The 19,387-nt window shown below is 31.4% G+C and overlaps 6 protein-coding genes across 6 annotated transcripts, besides 3 other annotated features; 4 read left to right on the forward strand and 2 right to left on the reverse strand. All coding sequences in view use genetic code 12, as the record gives it.

Moving 5' to 3' along the window:
• Positions 1-1,114: 1,114 nt before the first annotated feature.
• Positions 1,115-2,113, forward strand: CCE1 (cruciform cutting endonuclease; the record flags this gene model as incomplete). The annotated part of the gene is made up of 1 exon (XM_712861.1): positions 1,115-2,113. The coding sequence occupies one exon, from the start codon at positions 1,115-1,117 to the stop codon at positions 2,111-2,113; it is 999 nt and encodes a 332-aa protein (XP_717954.1).
• A 1,460-nt stretch (positions 2,114-3,573) lies between these two features.
• On the forward strand, positions 3,574-4,026 carry ATO10 (Ato10p; the record flags this gene model as incomplete). The annotated part of the gene is made up of 1 exon (XM_712860.1): positions 3,574-4,026. One exon carries the CDS (start codon positions 3,574-3,576, stop codon positions 4,024-4,026), a length of 453 nt encoding a protein of 150 aa, XP_717953.1.
• Positions 3,970-4,439: a long terminal repeat ((psi-Rb) Long terminal repeat (LTR) associated with the transposon Tca9; about 470 bp long, 30 copies per genome).
• Positions 3,970-9,115: a mobile genetic element ((Tca9-R) Retrotransposon Tca9 on Chromosome R, about 5.1 kbp member of the gypsy group, flanked by 470-bp LTRs (psi elements)).
• Positions 8,646-9,115: a long terminal repeat ((psi-Ra) Long terminal repeat (LTR) associated with the transposon Tca9; about 470 bp long, 30 copies per genome).
• ATO9 (Ato9p) lies at positions 9,013-9,540 on the forward strand (the record flags this gene model as incomplete). Its single annotated transcript, XM_712858.1, has 1 exon — positions 9,013-9,540. The coding sequence occupies one exon, from the start codon at positions 9,013-9,015 to the stop codon at positions 9,538-9,540; it is 528 nt and encodes a 175-aa protein (XP_717951.1).
• Positions 9,541-10,167: 627 nt separating this feature from the next.
• Positions 10,168-12,363, reverse strand: CAALFM_CR00980CA (phosphopantothenoylcysteine decarboxylase complex subunit; the record flags this gene model as incomplete). Its single annotated transcript, XM_712857.1, has 1 exon — positions 10,168-12,363. One exon carries the CDS (start codon positions 12,361-12,363, stop codon positions 10,168-10,170), a length of 2,196 nt encoding a protein of 731 aa, XP_717950.1.
• A 2,231-nt stretch (positions 12,364-14,594) lies between these two features.
• CAALFM_CR00990WA (signal peptidase complex catalytic subunit) lies at positions 14,595-15,095 on the forward strand (the record flags this gene model as incomplete). Its single annotated transcript, XM_712856.1, has 1 exon — positions 14,595-15,095. One exon carries the CDS (start codon positions 14,595-14,597, stop codon positions 15,093-15,095), a length of 501 nt encoding a protein of 166 aa, XP_717949.1.
• Positions 15,096-15,265: 170 nt separating this feature from the next.
• Positions 15,266-19,387, reverse strand: SLN1 (Sln1p; the record flags this gene model as incomplete). Its single annotated transcript, XM_712853.1, has 1 exon — positions 15,266-19,387. One exon carries the CDS (start codon positions 19,385-19,387, stop codon positions 15,266-15,268), a length of 4,122 nt encoding a protein of 1,373 aa, XP_717946.1.

Genomic DNA, 19,387 nt, shown 5'->3' on the forward strand with positions numbered 1-19,387 from the left:
GATTAATAAATTATTTCCTTTTTTTCCCAAGATTGTATTATCTACTTTTTACTAATAATTTTGAAATTAAAATAAAATAAAAAAGAAGAGAACAACTAATTTATAGATTAAATTGAAATATAATTGATAATAATAATACTAATACTAATAATAATTACTGAAAAACAGTCTAGTCCAAGTGATTAGATATATATGTATATATCACGTTATGTAAGAATTTTACTCTAGTTGCTCTGCTATCTATCTATCTCCTGTAAATGTTCATTTTGTGTGAGAGTGAGAGATTCATTTTGCTGGCAAAAAAAAAACTGGTCCTTGCTTATGTAATATTATTGTGCACCTTTTAATCTCCTCCTTCTTTTTTTTGTTTTGATTGAGTCTTAATTGGGAAATTATTTGTCATTTAGTAGTAGTACGTAGCTATTTGATTAACAAAGGAAAAAGAATGCCAAAATGTTACGATAATGTTAGAAGAGAATGATTAGCCAAAGATTAATATGAGAGTATGCATCTATCATTCTTGATTGAAACCGAATTACCCGTATAATTATTTGCCAAATCATTCAGCGTTTTCGGAACGTCTATTGTTTTTTTTTATTTTCAGCTTACCCGTGACATTTACAATGACTTCGAGTGACATTTTTGTTCACAGTCTTGCTTTTTTCTGAAAAATGATTGGAGTTTTGAATTTTGAGTTATTGTTGTAGTTGTAATAGTCGTCGTCTCTTTTTTTTGTTACTTCCTATCTATTTTTGAGAATGTTTGCACAATGAAGAATTTGATGCAAAATTAGGAAAGTAGATTCGTCTCTCAATCCCATGGCACAATAACATTTCCAATAACATTCCCAATACCTCAGCAATAGGAATAGGACATAGACGATAGGGTTATTGTTATTGTTAAGTATTAAAGTATAATTGCACAAAGGATAACTTCCTCCAATCTTTCTATTAACTACCTGGCCGTGATGGTGGTATCGATAGTCTAACTAACTAACTAACTAACAAAACACGTACACGCGCTTTTTGACTCGTCGTCTTTTATTTCAGAAACAAAAAATAAAAAAAGAAAACACTCCGAAATCAAACTAAAATACAATAAATAAACAAATAATATGATTCAAAAACTGTATCTCATCGAACGATTACGATCCTGTAAAATATCTACCCTTAATGATCTTGCAATATTAACTGGATCCCCCATAATATCAACCAATAAATCTTGTCGAATTGAAGGATTAACAGCAGGATATTATTTTTATTTGAATCATTATCATAAATTCTTATCAACTCAAAAACAAAGAACAACATTATCAATTGATGTTGGAATAAAAAATTTCTCATATTGTAAATCAAAATCATCAAAATCAACATCATCATCAACATTAACAACATCCAATTTCCCCATAATAATTACTAAATGGGATAAACTCAATTTAGATACTCAATATGGTGGTGATAATTATTCCCTGATATTACATAAGGATTCTATCCTTGACAATAAACGATATTTGAATCAATTAACTAAATCACTTGTAAATGAATTACAACCAAATGAATATGATGTAGTGATTATGGAAATCCAAAGAACGAGATCAGCAGGAAATACTAGTACTTTACCTACAGTATTATTGAATTATACATTAGAGAATTTAATTTTTGGAAATATTTATCCTCAAATTGTTATACCAATGACTTCATTTAAAATGACAAATTTTTGGTTACATAGATTCATAACTAGATCAACCACTAATACCAAACAATTAAAATCAAATAATAATAATAAAGGCATTAGATTTGAATTGATGAAATTATGGTTGAATAAATTATTTATATTACCAAAATATCCCCAAAATGAATTAACAAAATTGGATTTATTAAAATATTTAAAACTTGATAAATCAGAAAAAATTGATGATTTAATCGATAGTTTATTATATAATTTAACAATTAATCGTCAATTTCAACATTTGGCAGAATTTCATCAATTAATGGTATCTAATAATGGAGATATCGCTCAATTTGTTCATGATAAGAATAAATATCATTTGCAATTGATTCAACCGATAATTGATAAATATGAATTGGAATTAAAACCTGGGAGTATAGACTGAATTGATTGATATACTGTCAACTCAACAGATGAGATAAAACTGGTGGTGGTGGTGGTGGCCGTTCCTTTATGTTTGTCGCCATCTCCCCACACACACACACACACACACACACACAAACACAAAAAATTTATCCACCAAAATTACAAAACGTTTCATTTCCTCCTCCTTCCTCCCCTCCCTTTGATATCTTTATTTGGTAATGTTTACTTACTGAGTGGAGAGAATACGAGACCGATGGATAAATTTGAAGAACTGCATATTTCCATAGATTAACAACACTATAATGAATCATCAATTGTTTTATTGTTTTCAATTTTTAGTTCTGACTACGTAATCTCAAACCGGACTTTTTATGGGTTTCCATGAATTTAACAAAATAACGAAACATGCTACAGAGATTAAATGAACGAAAAAAAAAAAGACGTTTCACTAATATTATGCATATATATATATATATTTTACAACCTATTATAGTCAATAATAATTATCATGAAGAATGAATAATATTAGAGTATATTTTCATTTTACCTACTTTTCCCTTGTCTCGGTTGATTGATTATTCCAATTATTCCAATTATCCATTATCCGTGGGGACTATGGGAATAACCGTGAGTTACCGAAGAGCAAATTTTTTCTTGATTATGGAAAGTGGGACAACTATACCAAAAAGTTATTATTGACAAGATATATTATGGTGATATTTGGAGGGATGAGAGATGAGGGGGGGGGGGTACTAATCAAATAATTGCTTGGCTTTGGGTTTATTTTTACCCCACAATATTAGAAAGCAACATATTATTTTTTTCCACCAAGGCGGCGCGGTGTGTGATGATGAGGACGGATTTTTTTTTTTCTTGTGCGGCGGAATATTTGTTCCACTAATTATAGATGCTACCAATCGAGACTATTTTCCATTGCCAACTTGCTAAACTCTTTTAGGTTTTGTTATCATTAGCCACTTTATTGCCTTAAATTCTTAAAAAAGATAATTATTGATGGTTTTTTGTGTATGATTTAAGTAGAGTCAGTTTATTTCCCCAAATTATTTACGATAAATTCCTTTATTGAGATTAATATTAAAATGTGGAGTAAAAAAATAAACAACAAGAACAACAACAATGTAAGTTACAGATCTGAAATGAATTATCCAACAATACGACGCCTATTAAATTGAATATTTTCTAATAAGTATCGTCGTTTTTTTTTTCTTGGACAATTAGATTCTTTAAAATTTCACCAATACCACTCTTTAATGTCTTTCCCCCCCCTGTTCATTATCAATTGCTTTACTGATACATCAGCCCCTCTTCATTTGTTGCATCTATTTTCCCAACAACACATAAAATGTTCATGTATAAATAACAATAGAAATGCCGCTGGAATTGATAGTTTATTCTTTTTTGTAATCAATAGTTTTGTTCAAACATTAAGCAACACAATATACTATACCAAAATTTCTTATGTCAAGTGGAGATTCTGATTCAAATTCAATCACATCACTCAAAGATATCGATGGTGCTGATACCAATTCATTAAATCAACCAGTCAGTAGAGTTAGAACTACTGGTGATGGAGATGAGTTTGTTATTATTGGTAATAAAAAATATTATCGTCATGAATTAATGCAAGCATTTGGTGGTACATTTGATGTTGGTTTACATCCACCACCAAAATTAAAAATTGGTAATCCTTCACCATTAGGTTTATGTGCATTTTCAATAACTACTTTAATCATGAGTTTATATGGATTAAATGTTAAAGATATTCATAATAGTAATGTTGTTGTTGGTATGGCGATTTTTTATGCTGGCACAATGCAAACATTAGCTGGTGTTTGGGAATTTTTTGTGGGTAATTGTTGTATAATCGTGGCATTCGACTCAAATAAAGAACAGATTGCATTACCAATTTAATTTAAAGTAGTTGGTCCAATAAGCTAACACCTTAGCGTAAATTAGTAATGTCTGACTTAAATGATGATATAGCCCGTTCTAAATCTGTGTAGGCAATGGTGCTTGATGAATTTGATTTAAGTATGTGACATAATGAATTTGTAGTATCTTTTAGATTTGGACCATAGGCTTTAAATGTAATCTCTACGGTTAAATCTTATAGAACAGAATAAACATTTAATTTCCCATAATTAAAATATATAACTATATAAAATATTTGACATTTCTTATTCCTTTTATACCAAACTCATGTTTCACGTCCTTCCGGCATATGTTTCCATTCTTGGACATACAGTTCAAGTGTAAGAGAACACATGTCGTGCAAAGTAGCTCAAATACCAATCATTGGGAAGATTTGTTGCTACTATACGACAGACTCCCCTTGGCAAAAAAAAACGTCCTCTCCACGTAATTCTTCATTAATTGTCTAATATTGAGTGGAGATGTAGTTGTGGTACCTTGATTGGGGAAGTATTAACTTAATTAACCTTTCTTATCATATTTCTTATCATGTATTCGAACTTATAATCATTATCATAATTAAAACATTGATTACCATACTTGTAGATTACCCAATTATTCTTCTATATTTGCTTCATTAGTCTGAATGTGATTTTGATAATTCCTTCATTCCTATTTATCAATTGATTTCTTCCAAATTCCATTATGTCGTAATATTTATATTCAATTTTGATTCACATTCTAGTTGGCTGTTTTATAGATGAGTGAATTCTGTATTGCCCTTTTCAATTTATTCAACATCGAAATAATTTGGACCCCATTCATTGTGGAATGTTGAAACATCAGAGCGCTTGTTACTTGGTTTTGACAGGCGTCTCCGACCACCCCTTGAAAATCTCGGGTCACTACAAGGTAGTTGAAATCAAAGGAAATAAAGCAACACTTAATGTTTAAAAGTAATCCAACTTAAATATGTGAAATAGAATGCTTCAATATAGACACTAGGTTTGATCAATTACTCTTAGTAGGCTTTCTTTATTATTATCTTTTTCTTGGTGAATCAATGGTAATGTTGTACAACTTAGATTGTGTTTCTCAATTCAATTAGCTTGTTATCCATAATGAATAAATCATATGCTTCAATAAATTCAGTAATTATTTTCTTGAGTTGTATAATGAGATGGTATAATATAATTCTTAGTAAACTGTTCTCTATCCTTTAGGATCTTTTCTTATTGGACAATCAAAATATCTTCTAAATCTTTAATTCTTTAATTGATTGCTCCAACTTGGTAATTTCTTGAACTTTATATTCTTCTTGTAACAATTGCATAATATGTTTCAATATAATATTATATGTAATAATCTTTTCTAACATGTGATTTATCTGCTGTTGTTGAATTGCACTTTCCATCTCTAAAGTGTTAAATCGCTTCTCGATCCTATGCATCGCCATGACTTCCTTATCGTGGTGATAATTTTCAATAGCGGAGTTAGGATCAGTACTTGTGTTAGTTTTCTCTTGAGGTTTCTTCGAAGACATATTTCCTAATGAACTAATTGATAATGTGAGATTAGTGTGTAGCTGCAATATCTTGGCTAGTAATAACATTGGAATTTGTTACTATTTTATATTTTATCTTCATGTTTAGCCAAATTTCAACTTTGCATAGCTATAATTCTACCTAAACGATAATGCACACAATTAAATTCTTGTAACGTTCAATCGTATGATTCTCACAGATCAACATTATAAAGTTTCTCACTCTTCGGTTATTCTTACCAATTCTTTAAACTAATACAAGCAGGATTTATGATCTCATTTAAGTACTTTCTTCAATTAGATGAATGGCAATTGCAACTTGACAAATTTTGTCAGCCTTCAGTATTGATTCTTGGATCAACTTGCTTGACTTGCTTAATATTCTTGTTCATACTCTTGATCATTCTCTTCAGACCAACTTGGTATCGATCTCTTCCTTAATATCTTAAAACTTCTTAATACTCCATAAAATATTTCACTGGACAGGGATAGGTAATCTTCTTTGATTTATTAACCTCGTAATTAAACTTCGTATAACAGTTTGGTTTTCTTATTAGAATTCTGTAACACTTCATATAATATTTTACTTGACAGGGATAGGTAATCTTCTTTGATTGATTAATCTCATAATTAAACTTCGCTTAACAAGTTAATTTATTTATTAAACTTCTTTAGCAATGGGAAATTTGGAAATTTGAATAAGCTTCATCTTAGACCAATTCATGCACTTGGATATGACTTAATATAGTAGTTAAAGTTGTGGCAATTGTAATGACAGTCTAGTAGTAACTAAATCTTGAAAAAATCCAATTCTGCAAACATTAATGTAGATATTTACCTTACACCCATTCGACCATAGTATTGTAGTTTCATCTGCCTAAATAGCAATGGTTACTTATGATCTGTGGAATGCCTTAAGTATCTAATCATCTAATGAGCAACTTTAGGAATAGAAAACAAATTAAAGTTCTTAAACCTTGTCATGTAACTAAACTCCACTAATTAACTAACTTGATGATTAATTATTTCCATCTTCTATGCTTTGGTTATTATCAATTCCCAATTTCTTTACCCTTACTAGAAGTATGATTAGATTTCTTATCAATAGTACATCATAGATATAACGCTAAATGGTACATCCAATTCAAACTTCATTATCTTGTCTAGCTTCATGATTTAACTCTTAGCATCCAATTGATTAGAACTTTTAGAAATTGATTTCACGTGTTGAAGTGATAATTAATTTCAAACAATATCTATCAACTATAATAATTTTGACTTAGAAAATTCCGCATAATCGTTTCTCTAGTTAAATTCATTAACAATGTGCAAGATTCTATTTTTATCAATAATGGATTGGAAGGTTTTTATTAATAGGATTTAATTGTCTATTTCATTTCTCAATTTCATTTTTAAAATCATTAGAACTGGACTGTAATAGGATCGACATTTGACATTGTAAAAGTTTGATATAATTCATCTTATCACCAATGAGAAAACTGATAGTTCACTAACTCTCTATTGTGCCAACAGTGATAGTAATTTATATTATAAGGATTAATCACTAGTTTTGTTGAGCTAGTCTATGTGAATGATTTATAATAGCATCCCAATTGATGATAGGTTCGACAACGACTTGTCTTTCCAAATATCCCCAGTTGTGACTTTTCTTCAGATGACTCAATGTTGTTTCAACCTCCAATTGATTCTTCTTGCTTGCAACTTGTTTAGGTATTTATAGTATACTTTCACTAGCTGTATGTAAGCTCTTCCTGATTACTTTTCACTACTATAAATATTTCTAGTGAATTAAGATCTCCATTAATTCATTAATTTCAATATTGTGTTGGTGTTCGATTGGGTAATACTAATCTATCTTATTCTTTCCATATGATTTGTGGCATATCAATTATATTCTGATCTAAACTTGTAATTAAATTATTGTTTGTAGCCCATTTCTGTTGTTCTCATTAACTTGAGTTGTCGTGGATCTTGCACGGTTCTCGATTTTGAAATTTTCTTGATTTTCTCAAACCTTCGCTTCCACTAGCTTCTTAAGGAAATATCCAACACTGCAAAGCCACATGTTTCCTAAACAACCAAAATTTTTCACCACTAATCATACGATTCTCATTTTGTACTCATAATGTTTTTGACTTTTTAACTATTTTCTCAATTCTTCTGAGATTACCATTCACATCCCTTAATTTTTCAAATACTTCTAATCTCTAAACGATTGTAATCAGTATCTTCACTTGACTCTAATGGTATCAGCATTTGTTACTGACCTTATTGAATTATATCAGTAGTCTCTACTGAACCTTTAAAGCAACTTTTATTACTTCTTTTGTTGATTTTGCATCAACCTTCTAACTTAGATCTTGTATTGATCATATAACTTGGTTTGTCGACCTTACCATGGATAATTTAGACTAATTTTGAGTTAGCCTCAAAACTTCTAAGCGCATATAACATCAGCTGACTACTGTTGCATATTCAACAGTTTTCTTATTATTTCCAATCGTCTGATTTCTTGTAGATGCATAACCTAAAATTTCAACTTGTTGCTTATTTTCACCATTATTGAATTTGACATTTTCAATTTTGTTCACTTAACTTCTTGATCAATCCAATTACTGGTGCCTTTAGCTTCAATATACTTGACAACAGTCCTAATTGGTTTAAGGTTGATTCAGCGCTGATTGGTTCAACCAATATTCATCTTGTAAAGACTTCTTGACCGGTTACTTTTAATTAATAACTTAGCGAGTTGACGTCCTCCTCTTGTTAATTCTAGGGTTTAACACAACTTGTGAACTTCCTAGACTTCTAATGGTTTTCCCTTCAGAACTAGTATCTGGAAAACACTCTCTTGGTTATCGACCTCGCTTTACGGATGGGAACTCTCCTGGCCAGGGAGACGTAAAACTCCGGTGCGATATTTGTTTATTCCTGAAATTTTCACTAACAAATTCTTAATCGGCAACTTAAGTAACAGTTCCTCATATTTGCCATTGATTATATGAACTTGATCGTCTTTATAATCACATCTTCCTGCTAGGGACCACCAAAAATCTGTTGTATAGTCGTGGCATTCGACTCAAATAAAGAACAGATTGCATTACCAATTTAATTTAAAGTAGTTGGTCCATTAAGCTAACACCTTAGCGTAAATTAGTAATGTCTGACTTAAATGATGATATAGCCCGTTCTAAATCTGTGTAGGCAATGGTGCTTGATGAATTTGATTTAAGTATGTGACATAATGAATTTGTAGTATCTTTTAGATTTGGACCATAGGCTTTAAATGTAATCTCTACGGTTAAATCTTATAGAACAGAATAAACATTTAATTTCCCATAATTAAAATATATAACTATATAAAATATTTGACATTTCTTATTCCTTTTATACCAAACTCATGTTTCACGTCCTTCCGGCATATGTTTCCATTCTTGGACATACAGTTCAAGTGTAAGAGAACACATGTCGTGCAAAGTAGCTCAAATACCAATCATTGGGAAGATTTGTTGCTACTATACGACAGTAATACATTTGCAACTACAACAATGATTAGTTATGGAACATTTTTTTTAAGTTATGGAGCTCTTTATATTCCTTCATTTGGGATAATGAAAGCTTATGCAACCGTTGATCCAACATTAAAAGAATTACAAAATGCCATTGGATTCTTTTTAATAGCTTGGGCTATTTTCAGTTTTTTCATGCTTTTATGTACTATGAAATCAGTCATTTCTTTATTTGTTTTATTTGTATTCATTTTTTTCACATTTTTTTTACAAGGTATTGGGTTTTTACTTGAACATCATGGTTTAATTAAAGCTGGTAATGTTTTTGGAATATTGGTCACTGCTGCTGGTCTTTTTAATGCTTGGGCTGGGGTTGCTACTAGTACTAATTCATATTTTGTCATTCCTATCACTTGGTTATCAAGACATCACGGGAAGTAAGAAGTTAGTGGAAAACTACAATCAAAGGGGGAAGACAACAAACTTTTTTTTTATCATTTTTTAAGGGACAACAATAACAACACATTATGGGGTGGGAGACGGGAGCCTTCTATATTTCTACAATTTTTCATTCTATTCTATTCTATATTTTTTTTTGATATTTTTAATTTTAACAACCATGACTAGGACTAATCATTAATATTGTTGTAAGTAATTGAAAACTCTGATAAAATTGAAGCTATCTCATAATTAGCACAAGCCTAAGTATGTAGGGGCTACTAATCTATTGATAACAAAGATTATGAGAGCCCGAAGGGAAACGCCGTGCATTTTCAAAAGATAAAAAATTTGGGGGGGGGGGGGGCGGCGAAGCAGGCGAAGAGGGCGGGGAATAAAACTGAAATAACCTGAAACTAAACCCTTTGACAATTTAACACGACTTATACTTTGTGGGGGGAAAGCAATTGTTCATCAGTTTTTATTTTTGCAATTACGTACATTAGTTTATTCAAACCAACCACTTAAAACTTACTACATTTTACACAATTCATTGTTTGTTTTATTCAATAGTTATCATATATTACATTTAGATAATTGTAATTTTCAACTATGTAATGAGTTTGTTTATCAAATAAGATTTTGAGTTTCTTTAGGGATCTTAATCTTTTGTTGACGATGTGAAGGAACTGGAGAAATTGTACGTGATTCATTTGTAACAATTTCACCTTCATCATCCTGTTCACTTTGTTCTTGATCAGTGATTTCAAATATCATTTCATCATCATCTTTTTTAGGTAATTCCTCACTATTGCTGGTATTGTTTCTGACAAGTTTTCTCTTGTTTGTATCATCAACATCCTCTTCTTCATTATCTTCTTCTACATCGTCATCATCGTCATCATCATCATCATCGTCATCATCGTCATCATCATCATCATCGTCATCATCATCATCATCGTCATCGTCATCGTCGTCATCACCTTCTTCATCGTTATCATCATCCTCCTCCTCCTCCTCTTCTTCTTCGTTTAATCTTTGTTCTTCATCTAACAATTTTTTCTGTTCAGCCTTAATACTATGAACTCTTCTTCTTAAAACATCAACAATTTCAGCCCATTCTCTCATACCTCCCATACCAATATCACCACAAACCAAAATTTTTTCAACTGGTTTTAATACTTCAATACCAAAATCAGGTGACAGTATTATATTTAATTGTTTAGCGGTGATTGGATGAGTATACATAAATGTATTCATTGCTGGAGCAACAATAATTGGTTTTTTAACTTGTTGGAAAGTCGATGGACACCATGATCTTACAATTGAAGTTAATAAATTATCAGCAATACCATTAGCAATTTTTGCCAATGTATTAGCAGATAATGGAGCAATCAACATAATATCCGCCCATTTTCTCAATTCATTATGAAGAATCAATTTCTCAAAAGGATTCTTGGGCTTTTTATTGACAACATTCAAACCATCATTACCCATAGTACTACAAACTGTTGTAGAAGCAGAATTATAGGCATCAGAAAAATTGGCCCATTCATCTTCATCACGCCATATTTTAACATCCTCATGAATTTTACAACCACGAAGAAAATGACTAGATGATTTGGTTAAAACTAATTGAATTGAAATCTTCGATGTAGTGAAAATTTGAAATAACTTATCAATAATCAATGGAACTTTAATTGTAGCTACCGAACCAGTACAAGCCAATAAAATATGAAATTTCCCATCATCTTGCTTTGATAAAAATTGTTGAAATGGAACTGGTGGACCAATGGGGGATGATACAATTGTTTTATTGGATTTCTTTAAAGATCCACGACGTGAGGAATTGGCACTTCCAGTTCCAGTAATCTTAATTGGTTGAACAATTTGACTACTAGGTAATGGTTTTATTGCTGATTGTGAAGAAGGTTCTGATATCAATTTCTCTGTTGTAGTTATAGGTTCCTGTGGTGGTACGGGTTCCTGTGTATTTGGTGTCTTGCTTCTTTTTGGCGATGAAGTTGAAGAACTCCCGTTTGAACGACTAAATGGAGGTGGACTAGGACTAGCAATTCTATTTAATGAATTTTTGTTATAATCAAAATTAAACCCTGGATCAATAGCTCCTTCAGGTGTTATAGGTGAAGAGTTATCACTTCTGATTGCGCCGACATGAACATTTGATGGTAATGCGGTGTTTAATTTGCCATGACTATGATTGGTCATAAAAGTCAACACATCATTATACACATTCCCTTCACCACTGTTAACTGGAGATGTAACTCTTTTAGTCTTTACTGATGATTGCCTCGATGGTGCAGCCGAGGAAGGGTGTCGTGACGATTGTGGTAGTTGAACTTCTTGTGGTACATTAACAGTTGATGGTTTTGCTGATATTGTAAATCGACGGGAACGTTCTTGATTGTCTATATCAGAAAACGATACACTTTGATTTCTTACAGGTATATTGGTCCCACTAGTATTTGCTGATCCGAGTATTGGAGTATTTGAATTTTGTAAAACTGGCGATGTAACTTCTTTTGAAGAATTGGTTAGAATTTTCGTTGGTGGTGCAATACCACTAGCACTATTGGTATTTACCTTAATACCGCTGGCAACCAGATTCTTTGTAGACCCATTTCCTTTGATGCTTGATGGGTTATGACCCCGTGCTATATCCGACAAACAATGGTTACCATTTTCCAATTTAGTTTCAGAAATACGCTTTTCTGTATGTTTAGTAGTAGTAGTGGTATTGTCTGAGGATATTGTTTGTAATGACTCAGATTGTGGTGGTCGCTGATCTGAAGAATCTTGGGACATTAAAATGTATTGAGTGTATGTGCTGCTGAGTTGATATTATATATATATAAGAAAATATGAAGCAAATGAAGGCAAAAAAATAACTAGTGGAGGATATGGTATCAAAAGAAATGATTCGTTTTCAATACTCAAATATAAGGGAAAAATCAAAATAATTACTCGAGAAATGAGTTGAGTTGAGATTAGTAAATAACTGATCGGGTTATTGGTTTGAATGAATTAGTTTTGGTTGAATAGAAATAGGAGTAAGAAGGAGGCGTAAAAATTTAATTGTTTGTAATAAATTAAAAGGGAAAAAGAAGAAAAAAAAAAGAAAGAGAGCGAAATTTATATTATAATGAAAGAAAGAAAGAAAGATCAATTGAAAAAAAAAAAAAGTATTCAATACAGAGAGAGAGAGATAGAGAAAAGTACTATAGACAAGTTTATAAAGAATTATCTAACAAATTAAGCTTATTAATACTACTACTACTACTACTATTAATATCAATATTAAAGTTACTGATAACATAACCACATATTAGAAAAAAGAAAAGAAGGAAAGGCAAAATACTCTAAACTCAAACTTGAATCAAACAAAGAAAAAGAAGAAATTTGTGTTTTCTGTTTGTTCTTCTTTTTTTGAGGGAATTTCTGTAGTTTATAGTAATTCAGTAATACTGGTTCATCCTTATTTAATGTTTAGTTTTATTACGGAAATTGATTCGTTCTTGTTCAGTAGTATTATGATGTCATGTGGGGAAGAAGGAAAAATTTGTTGTTTTGATTCGTGTTGTGTTGTTCTTGACCACCACATAATCATTCGAATTAGCAACAATCAACACCAATCATCATCAGTTGTGTGTTATATAACATGCGACGACCTCTTTTTTTTTTTACCCCAAGCCCATTAAGTAGATCAAGATCCTTTTTTATGCAAGTTTAACCCAATGGGAATCAAAAAAAGGATCAGCACACACACAAATATGTCTATTATATCCGTAGACCCAGACCCACACACTCACATACAGAAACAGCAAATAGACACAATATATCAAACATAGCATAACATAATAACAGTGCATTACCTTACTGTAATCGATTACTGATTTTCTGAAAGGGAAATCAAACCTCAACTGAAAAATTGTTGTTTTACCGGATTTAGGATGTTGCTTTCTCATCATTACTTTAAGAAGTACATTATTGTAGCTTATTATTGGCATTTCTTTTGTTGAATACGAAAAACCAACCAGATAAGTATTGTTCGTAGTTTCCAAGTATACGAAACTTTAAGGGTATAAAAACCCATTAGTGTTTCATTCTCATAATAAACATATAGTCTAAGTTGGGGAATCCAGTGAATAGTCTTTGACTAGCAAACCCCACGGAATACAAACGGCGGAAGTTGCCAATTCGACTAATTGACAAAAAAAAAAAAAAACAACTGATTGGAATTGACATACTTCTGGTAGATAGCAAATATCCAAGCAACAACTCTGGTTGCTTATTCAACTACGATTTGATTGAATTATACCCACACAACACAATAACAATAGACATAACCCCTCTTACTCCATTATGTTAATCTTCTTGTGAGTTTATAGATCACTCCCAATGTAAAAAAAAAAAGTTAATCATACCATTATTGTTAATGTGATTGGTATGATCACGTCAAAATAAACTATCATCATTGTTTTCATAATTGTAAATAAACAATTATCAGTGACAACCAAGTTCGTAATTGAATCTAAAATATTTTGTATCTACTTCGTTGTTTCCCATCTATATATAGCAATAGTAGAGTTTGCTTTCTGATAATGAGGAGACATGATATGTTCATTTACGAGTTAATTGGTGCCTTTGCAACTGATATGATTTTTTTTAGTTGTTAGTGACTCTTTTATGTGAGTTCTAAGAGTGGAGGGCACCTGATAATTCCAAAAATGGATACAAATAGCTATTTCCAATCAAATCTATTAAACACGCTTCAAAGGAAATTGAGTAGTAAATTCATTGATCAAGGGAGTTAAGATTGATTCAAGGTTTTTGCAACAGAAAGCCAACTATCATCAACTTCAATCACGTGACAAATTTTCTACCTGTTTAAATTTTTTTTTTTTGTCGCGACAACACACAAATTACACGCTGTTCAACAACACCATAAAGAAAACTGTGACAGTTGAAAATTAATAACAATCACCCAAGAAGAATAAGTTTAAACCACCCTAAACCTCCCCGGACATCCCCTTATTATGAATATTCGTCAACAAATCACTCAATTTTTATCACTTGCATATGTTTTTTCATCAGCATTTATGTTATGGAAAACTTTATCGGTGATAGCCAATTCTCATTCCCCCATAGTTGTTGTATTATCAGGATCAATGGAACCAGCTTTCCAAAGAGGTGATATATTATTTTTATGGAATAGAGATCATCAACAAAAAGTTGGTGATATAGTTGTTTATGAAATTGATGGGAAATCTATTCCGATTGTTCATCGAGTTTTAAGAGAACATCATAATCTGGAAAAACAATTATTATTAACCAAGGGGGATAATAATGCTGTTGATGATTTATCATTATATGCTAAAAAGCAACAATATTTAAATCAAAAACAAGATTTGGTGGGTACCGTGAAAGGATATTTACCATTTATTGGATATGTGACCATTTTAATTAGTGAAAATGTATATTTTAAATATGGTATGTTAGGATTATTAGGATTATCATCATTATTTTCCAATGAATAGAGAAGAGGTTGTATATATACACTTTTTTTTTGGTTATAGTTAGTTAATATAAATTAATATATATTTTAAAGGTGTATGTGTGATATTACCAATTGTCTTTCACAAACTCTTTATTCTATTATTATCAGTCTCCTTATTTTTAATCTATATTATTATTTCTCTCCTATATTTTATGAAGTAACGACTTCATTTGATAAAAATTCAACAAGAACTTTCTTTATATTAGTTTTACTAATTGGTTTTGTAATAAATCCACTCATACCAGAATTCAAACATTCTTTAACATTACTTTCATCAGCAAATGCTGTTAAGGCAATAATTGGTTTATTATATTGTAAATTTTTTCTAATCATTTTTGTAGCTTTTAATCCATCAACTTCAGGCATTTGAACATCCATAAATATTAAATCAAAATTTTCATTATTTTCAATTGATTCTTTAACAAAATCAATGGCTTTAGCTCCATTACATGCCATAGTAAGATTAGTTATTCCTTCTTGTTTTAACATCCGTGAAATAACTTCTTGATTCACCAGATTATCTTCAGCTACTAAAACTCTCAAATGTGATATATCATCCAATACAGTAGTATGGTCTGTTGTTGTTGTTGTTGTTGTAGTAGTTGTAGGTGTTGGATAAAGTATTTTTTTATCGGAATGAGATGAAGTGGTACCGGAATTGGCAGTACCAGTTGATCCTCGAGTAAATAACAGTGGTTTATCAATTGTAAGGGTAAGGTCTTTATTATCATCACTATGATTACCATTAACACCACCACCACCATCATTATTGGTGTGTCTCTTGGTACCCTTAGTTGAAGATGCAGAAGAATTTGTTATGATTCGTTTCTTTGCATTGATATTTTTATTGTTGCCATGACTTGTTGTTTTAGATTTATTGGTACCTCCAATATCAGACGAGTCTGAAGCAGGTAATGCTGAATCAGTGGATGAAGAATTTGGTGGTGACGATGAAGTGGATGATTGAACGTTTCGATCCCCTTGCGTATCTTCTTCTGATGAGGGATTTTCTTGTTGTTGTGACTCAGTATCAATATCACCATCTTCAAATGCAACTTTTCTATTAATTTTTGCTGCTGGGTTAAATTCATCTTCACAAAATTCTGCCATATCTTCAGGAGGTACCATAATTTCTCCAGTTTGTGGTAATGGTAAAGTTAATGTGAAAGTTGAACCTTTACCAATGGTTGATTTTAAAGTTAAAGTTCCATGCATCATTGTGGCTAATTGTCGACATATACTTAATCCTAATCCCGTACCACCATAACTTCTTGATAATGTTTGATCACCTTGAACAAATGGTTCAAATACTTTTTCTTGTAATGCGGGTTCAATACCTGGCCCTGTATCTGTAACTTCAATCTGAATTACCCAAACTTTTGGTTGATACATATTTCGAATTCTATATACTCGATTATTTTTAACAATTTCATTATTAGACATATTAGAATCATATTCTGGTTTTTTATCAAATGTTGGATAACTTTTGAAATCTTGAGCCAGAGGCATCATATTATGACGTGGTCGTGTAACAGTCACCGTTGTAGAATCATTTGACCGAGGCAGATTCTCTTGCTTTTCATTGGAGGAAGAAGAAGAAGAAGGCGATGACAGAATACCTTGCTTTTCATTTATGGTATCCTCGCTATCATCATCCTTAATACTGCCACCACTAGGGTCTTCGTCATTAACGTCATTCTCATCTATTTTTCCCGATACTTGTGGTTTTGCATCTACGGGCAAAGCAGGTAATGGTTTTGATTTAAATTGTGATTCAAATATGGTGGTTTCATATTGTACAGTTGATAACGTAGTTACACTAATATTATCACTATCAGCAGATGAAGTTAAATATTTATCAATATTTTTTTCTATTGCTGTAGGACTTAATTCTTCGTCATTGGTATTATTAAATTTATGGGAACCGCTTAATCTTCTATTCATAAGAAAATCACTATTATCATTTTTGTTGTTATTGTTGTTGTTGTGGAGGTTTTTGTTGGTTTTCTTTTTCTTTCTGATTTTCATATTCTGTTTAGTTACATTATTGGTAATACTCTTATTTTTGGTTTGATTTGTTGGTTTCCGTACAGGTGTTAATGGTGATGTAGTATTGGCCAGTCTATTATTATGATCAACCAAATGCAGTCTTGTGGGATCTGGTTTAGGTGTAGGTGTGGATTTAGGTTTTGGGTTAGGTTTAGTATCTGATGGAGGTGTTGGAGGTGGCACTGCTACTGTACTACTACTAGAATCATTCAAAATACAAACTTTTTTATAATCCAATTTTTTAGACCTTTCATGATCATATTCACCTAACAATTTAAATGAAACCGATACTGATCCATCCACAGGAGTAAATTTTAATGAATTAGATACTAAATTCATAACAATTTGAATAATTCGATTAGAATCTCCATAAATGATTAATTTTCGGAAAATATTTGGTTTCACTAAAATTTTAAAATTAACTCTTTGATCATGAGCTAATTTATTAAAAATTGATCGAACTTGATAAACAATTTCTAAAATTTGGAAATTAGATTTTTCTAATTTTGATCGATTTAAAGTATTTTTAGAATATGTTAATAATTCAGTTAAAATATGTAATAATAATTCTCCAGATCGATGAATTAACTTTAATGAATCATGAATTACATTAGGATCTTCTTCTTCCATGGCAATTGAGGTCATACCTAATATACCATTTAAGGGTGTACGTAATTCATGAGATATATTAGCAATGAAAACAGTTTTAGCTTCATTAGCTGCTTCGGCTTGAATTTTAGATGCTTCCAATTCTTTTGTACGTAATTTCACTCGATCCTCTAAATGAGTATATTGTTTATCTAATTCTTCTGTCATAATATTAAATGCTTCTGATAATTCAGTCAATTCATCTTTAAATATTTTTTTCGATCTTGGTATTCTTGCCGGTAGTCTTATCCCCGTAGAATAACTTGATGAAAATGATGACGAATTTATACTATTTCGTTTCCCCGTATCTAACAGTAGTGATTGGTCTGCTGAAGAATCTGAATTAGCTCTTGATCCAGAACCAGATCCAGAACCAGAACCAGAACCAGAAGTGGGGCTATTACTGTTGACACTATTTAATTTTTCCTTTTTGTATTTGGTAATGGCTTCTGTGGCCTCTTTTAATTTTGTAATCGGCCGTATAAACCAAACTGCCAACGGGAATGTAACAAAACACATGAATGCTCCAATTCCAATGACAACGCCTATAGTTATTTTTCGTAGTTTATTAGCGGGCCCATTGAAAACAGAATTAGATTGAACAATAACAATTGACCAATTTAAATTATCTTGAACACTTATTCTTGAAAATCCAATGGCAACTTTTTTACCAAAAAATGATTTGACGCCAGTTGCTGTACCGGAATTTGATGCTAATGCAGTTTTCATCGATGAAGATGAATTGATATTATATATGGTACCAGCTTCTAATAAACTATTTTCCACTGGGAAAACTAATTTGAATCCAATAACTTCATTGTCTCCATTATAAGCATTTTGCAGTAGATTATCTATCCCCTTTTGAGGATCTCCATATACTGGTTGTACTGCCATAGCTTGATAATCATCTTCACTAGTAGAATTTAATGCTGAACGAATGGATTCTGCTGCTGCTACAATGGTGAGATACCCTGAAATTGATGGCTGCAGTAAAATAATCGAACTATTCGATAGCACCGGTACGGTGATCCCCATAAAATACCTTGAATTAAAATTATCCGAATTATTGGCAATGGGACCAGTAAAATATAATCCCAGTGGAGTACCTAATACCGGAGGCATTGATCTATTTGGTTGTAAAGGATAAACCACATCTTGAGCACTTTCAGAAATTAAAGTCATATTATCAAAACTAGATGCTACAACTTGTAAATCCAAATCATATAATCTAGCTGCAGTAAATGAATCAGTGGTAAGGACATATTGTTGTAAATAATTTTGTGCTTCCAGGAAAACTGCTTTGGAATTATTACCAGCTCGATAATTTGATAATGGAACCGTTAATGAATCTACTTCCGATACTGTCATCACTTGATAGGCAATATATTGTATTGCTTGTTGTACTTGAGTTCTTTTTAATTGGGATATAACTAGTAGTCTTTCTAATCGTAGGTTTTTTAAATTGGCACTAAAATATATTCCTGTTACAATACCCAAAATCAATAATGAAAACAACGATGCAAAACAAACAATTATGATTAATTGGGGTCGAATCCCAATCTTTAATCTCCTCAT

Source organism: Candida albicans, chromosome R, assembly GCF_000182965.3.
Source record: "Candida albicans SC5314 chromosome R, complete sequence".
In the NCBI taxonomy this organism is placed as follows: domain Eukaryota; kingdom Fungi; phylum Ascomycota; class Pichiomycetes; order Serinales; family Debaryomycetaceae; genus Candida; species Candida albicans.